Source organism: Atta cephalotes (genome assembly GCF_000143395.1).
Source record: "Atta cephalotes unplaced genomic scaffold scaffold00059, whole genome shotgun sequence".
Lineage (NCBI taxonomy): Eukaryota > Metazoa > Arthropoda > Insecta > Hymenoptera > Formicidae > Atta > Atta cephalotes.
Window position 1 is genome coordinate 365,578 of NW_012130123.1, and position 6,038 is coordinate 371,615.

General features: G+C 41.9%; 1 protein-coding gene across 1 annotated transcript; it reads left to right on the plus strand.

The window, feature by feature from the left end:
• The first annotated feature begins 1,677 nt into the window (after window positions 1–1,677).
• On the plus strand, window positions 1,678–4,460 carry LOC105623571. The gene is made up of 5 exons (XM_012204960.1): window positions 1,678–3,003; window positions 3,364–3,562; window positions 3,657–3,766; window positions 3,847–4,233; window positions 4,314–4,460. The coding sequence occupies exons 1-5, from the start codon at window positions 1,678–1,680 to the stop codon at window positions 4,458–4,460; spliced, it is 2,169 nt and encodes a 722-aa protein (XP_012060350.1).
• Window positions 4,461–6,038: the final 1,578 nt, after the last annotated feature.

Below are 6,038 nucleotides of genomic sequence, written 5' to 3' on the forward strand. Positions count from 1 at the left end.
AACGGTAACGTACGTAAGTTAACGTTAAACGTAAACGTAAGTAAGTAACGTACGTACCGTACCGTACCGTACTACTAATTAATTTTACTTTACTAGTAGTGTAAGTAAGTAAGTTAAGTTAGTGTGTGTGTGTGTGTGTGTGTGTGTGTGTGTGTGTGTGTGTGTGTGTGTACAGCCGGTTACAGAAAAGTTGCAACACTTTTTTTTGATGGATTTTGGAATGCAGCTTTCTCACCGTGAGTGATTGATTCTTATAGATCTAACTATTCAACCGCTCTACAAGTAAGGCTGAGTTTCGAAATCCATAGGAAAAAAATGTTACAACCTTTCAGTTGTACATGCATATATACATAAACATTTTTATTTTTTATGTTTTCGCGTTAAAGTTACACGATCCTCCGAACACAGTTATTTCATCCTTGTTTACCAAATATATATTAAATAAAGGTAAATGATGTTAACAAGTATTATGAGGATAAATCGGACCGTGACCCGCGTCAACTTGGTATCCTTTATCGGAAAATGTCCTCTGTTACATGAGTTTTTACATCGTTTTAGTTCGTCATCGTCATCCGTCGCCGCGGTCCAATCGAAGGGGTCGCTTCGGTATGAGAGACATTTGGCGCGATACGACGCCATAATTCGCGCGATCGACTGCCGCCTCCCTCGATCATTTACAGTCGCGTTTCAAGCTCCGTCGCTCCGTGACGTGTTTCTCCGAATTGTTCCTCCGCGTCTCGCTCCTTCTCGGACGGAGCGCACGTCACGTCGGTGCATTGTGTGCAGTCAGTACGAAGATCGGATTTATCGCGCGGGCACGCGGCGTTGGCGGTGACGGCAGCGGCAGAGCGGCGATAGCGTGCGCGCCACGCCGGAGAGCGAGAGCTCGATAGAGCGCGCTCGTCGGCACGACGGAGAGCGAGGGTGTGTGAAAGAGAGAGACGGAAAAAGGGCGAGAGTGGATCCGCGCGGTTCTCCCGCGACGAGAGACACGGGAAAGAAGCAGGACGATAACGCGAAGATTTCGACATTTCCGTGTGACGGGACTGAAGGATCGTTTAACGAGGCGATATCAAAAGTGGTGGAGTCGTCGGGACAACGTCTGAGTCTCCGTGACGCAGAATTTAAATTTGGTATCGATGCGGTAAAGGTGTATGCGGCGCGGTGCGATACAGTACGGTGCGGTGCGTTGCACGGATAGGATCCACGGACCATCGGACCACAGACGGACAGACAGAAGGACGGACGGACGGACAGACGGAGCGCGCGGTCATAGCGGCAGACCGGTACGGTGCGGCGCGGCGGCGGCGCACGCACACGCACACGCGGAGACACGGCGAAACACGCCGAAACGAGAGGATCGCGCGGAAATACGTCTGCGATCCGCGGCGCGCGTAGATCATCATCGCGTGTCGCGCGAGCGCGCGCGCCTTGTTTCCAAAAGTATAACTCCGCGTTTTTTTGATTTCCGAAGGTACCGGGACTTCCTGGTGAACATTATTAACCCTGGCAGCGATTACTGTGACCAACGTGGTCTCGTCGTCATCCTCGGCAACGAGAGGCAGGATTGTTCAGGAGCGGTTAACGGCGACCAGCGGCCGAATTACCAAGGAGAGACGAGGAAGAGGAAGAGGAGATAAAGTGAGTCGCAGAGTCGCGCCCCGTGTATCGATACGAATGACGAAGATGCAGCAACACCCGGTGCAGGCGGCGCCGCGGATCACGCACGAGGACCACATACTGGAGGCGATCGATCAGCTACGTCGACGTAAAGCTCGTCCCGATGCTGATCGTATTTGCAACTATCTGCTACGTAATTACGCGGTGGATGCGCGCGATACGATAGCCGATCTTCACCGGCTGATCGAAGTGGAGAAGGTGATTCAGGTCGACTACAAGGGTAACACCAGTTACCGTAACGCTAAGAAGTGGACGCGGCTGCAACTCTTTAAGAATCGACCGGAAGGTTTCCTCAAGGAGAAACTCAACTCGGGCATGGTGTCAAGTGCGGTCGCCGAGCTCGTGGTCGAGGAGCCCGATTACCTTGACCAGGGCGTCCCCGCCGGTCGTCTCATCGAGCAATTACTCGATGGTGTTTCGAGCCCGACATCACGTCGCGTGGTCGAGGAGTTTCTCGGCCGGGAGGTCGCATGCGGCAATCTCGCGCGCCTGTCCAACGGCAATTACTCGCTGGTGGCGACGTCCGACATGACGACGGACGCGACACCGTCGCGACGCGGCGGCGACTCGCAGCCGTCCTCCTCCGCGGCGGTCGCCTGCGCCCTGGAGAACGGCAACGCGACGCAGCGGCGTGTCGGTAAGGAGGCTGCTGCTATCAACGGCACCCTCACCAATGGCACCAACAGTATAACGACCAAGACAGCGACCAAGACAGCGGCGACGGCGGCAACGGCGGCTGAGCTCTACGAGTTCAACGAGACGGATAACCTTACCGACACTACGTCTAACACATCGCGATCCTCCTCGCGACAGGCCAACGATAGTCCGAAACTGGATCGGCAACTGCAACAGCAGAATTCTATCAAGAAGAGGGAATGCTACGAGATCAACGACAAGAAAAACGTCGAACGCGGCGATATCACGTCCATCGAGGTGGCATGCAACGGCGCCGTCGTCGAAGGTGATAAACGGGAACGCAATTCTCTGGTGATAGCTACGCCAACGTCAACGACCATCGACAACAATATCGTCAAGGAAGAACCAAAGAGCAACGATGTTCAGAAGATTACGTCTAACCTTAAAAGGTCCGCCAAGGCCGAGCGCAAGCAACGTCTGTTTGCTAGAACAGACGACCGTATGGACATCGAGATTAAGTTCGAAGACTATCAACAAATCAAGGATGAGCGAGAGAAACGTGAGGAAACCGGCCGACGATCCAGCGAAGATCGCGAAGATGAGGATGCCGGCAGGAGCTCATCGACAAACACATCCCCGACTCCATCCAACGTAAATACTGGTGGATTTCGCAGCGCCAGAAGAAAGGTAGCGTAGATATTCTGTGTGTTAATATAGTGTGTTTGTGACAGATTGTAAATATTTTGAAAGATGTCTGAAAACACAAAAGATATAGTTGCGCTTTAATACATATTTTGACATAAAATACAATATTATCTTGTAAAGTACTCACTTCTGGATGCTCTCAGATATATTTTGTTTGTGTTACGTTTGTATTAACGAAAAAAATTGATTTATATAAAATGAAGATTGAAGATACCATTAATATTTTAAGAAAATAGAAAATTATTATAAAGTAGTTTCTTTGAAAATAAATTTTTTTCTTTGGTGAATCATTCAGATGAAAATTGATATATCAGTTCTTCTTCTATTGTTTTCATATTTTAGAGGGCTAGAAAAGTATTTGATCCTTCGGATAATAATCTGGTGAAGCGCAAACGAGGCAGACCAGGTCATAAAAATTCATTGATGCAAGACCAAGATCCTGCTAAAGCAACTATCAAGGATGGACCGTTTAGGCAGTGCAGTCTCTGTGCCAAAGAGAAACAAGAAGCTCTCGTAGCTTGCAGGGATTGCACAGTGCGAGGTAATTCTTTAATATAATTAAAGTTAATATCGATTAATTTTTCTTAAATTTTTTATCGACATTTATATGTATTATGTATTACATATACTTGCAGCACATCCGAGTTGTATTTATAGTCCAGAGGAAATGCTACAAAAAGCCAATAGCAATTGGCAATGCGAGCGCTGTAAAACCTGTACAGTATGTTGCGAGACTTCTGATGCTGTAAGTTTATTACATTCCATTTTATTTCATGTAACATTCATGATTTTTTTTACCCTTATTCTAATAATTGTTTTATTTAGGGTCCGTTAGTGACTTGTTACAACTGCGATGACGCCTATCATTATTTTTGTCATCCGTCCCGCGTTACAATAAAATCGAACACTAAATGGTATTGCAATGAGTGCACGCAAAAACAACAGAGCAAGATGAAAATAGATGATAGTCAAAACATTCATTCGATCAACGGAACAAGCAGACCGGACAGCCCATCAAGCACCACTATCTTACCACCCGTTTTAAGTCCACAGGTTTCTCCCATGAGAGGTTCTTCCGATCAGATGGAAGAAGACGGTCCCAAAGGACCCATCGATTTAAATATTCCTGATGCGAGAAATTGGACTTCCGAACAAGTATACCAATACTTTGCTAGGCTATTTCCCAAGGACGCTGAAGTCTTCCGGCAGCAGGTAAGAGTTTAATTAATTTATTAGATAAAGTATTCTTTGCATAATTGTTCCGATATACTATGTCTTCATTTACGTTCCAGGAAATAGATGGTCACGCACTTCTAATGATGAGTCGAAAGGACGTTGTGTGTGGACTTAATTTGCTATTAGGTCCTGCCTTGAAAATATATCGACATGTTTTGAAGCTTCAGTTTCGCAGAGACGATCCTGAATTGTATTGGCAATAATACTTATGAATTTTGCTTGAAATTGATCTCTATTATATCGCGTACGTATTTTAATTTATAAGATTTAATTTATACTTCAAAAATTAAATCTTTTAAATTACGATTGTACACAATTTGTAGGTGGTTTCCACATTGTATATATGATGTACATCGCTAAAACCTTTCTTATGAATAATAAGAATACCTTAAAGATATGTGCTCCTTAATAACAATAACAATATTCTACTGAATATTCGAAGTAGACTTTGTTTACTGTTAAATCCCTCCTTGGGGTTAAATCAGCACATTGTTTGAAAAAGCGCGGAAATTCTCGAACTCTATTAGCAATAATATAGATGTCTTGCATACATTTAATCTTAGCATTATGCATGATTTTTCCATAAATTATGAATAATTCGGTTTCAAGACACGCTCCATATTGTACAAACATATGAGACATATTGCTAAGGTCTCTCACGAACAATTTATCATAAGCCAAACCGATATCGATCTGTAAATGTATGTGCACGTTGCGATTATATACACTTAATGTACATTCCGCCTTTTTCATGTGCGGTATTTTGTAAAAAGGAGCAGATATTTTCTATTTACAAACTGTTACTTGTTAACATTAAATTTAAACTTATATCATGAACTCTACACAACTCTACGCAGTTTGTTCTAACAAAATAAACAATTGGGCATGTTAAACGGAAAAGAGAATCATCGACTGATTGTGCGCGATTTTGCGTCACGTAAACTTATATTTTATTTTCACAAGTTTTACATAAATAATACATTTATTTGTAGAATCTAGTTGTATAAGATACTACTAATTGAAGAACACAATACTTTGGTTTTACATGTACTTTTCTATTATGCAATAAACATTTTGATATTTATACATACACTGTAATAACATCCTCCAAAGACTAATTGCAAGACTTTTTCGAGATATGCATAGACACATAGAAATGTTCTAGTTATTTTCAATAAGTTATTAAAAGGAATACGCAAAATCTTTCTTTATATCTCGATATATCGGTAACAATGAGATTTAATTTAAAGAGTATAAGTCTTACAGGAACTTGTACATTTATACATATATTCCTAAACTACATATAAATTTCATTTGATATTTTTGAGATATCGTGTTATCAATCAATTGCTACATAAAGAATTTGAATATATTTTTACATAAAACATGTGTTGATGTTCTATTAAAAATGAAAAAAATAAAAGCTTAGTTATATTGTTATTTACGTGTGAAAAAACGTGTTAAAACGTACAATTCTTGATTTACAATAAATATGAATTACGATGGAAGACTTTTAATAAATATGATAAGTTACACATAAGTAACGTGTATCGATATCGTAATTTTACTATCGTTTATATCTCTTTGAATAAGGAATAATAAAAATTTTTTAAATCATTGCACGCGCGCAATTAAAAAAAATTGAAGTTGAATGTTTTATATATATATATATATATATATATATATATACACACACATATATATTATATATATATACTACGTTACAAATAAATTACTTAATTAATATGTACACAGAGATGTATTTAAATAAAACTAACCGA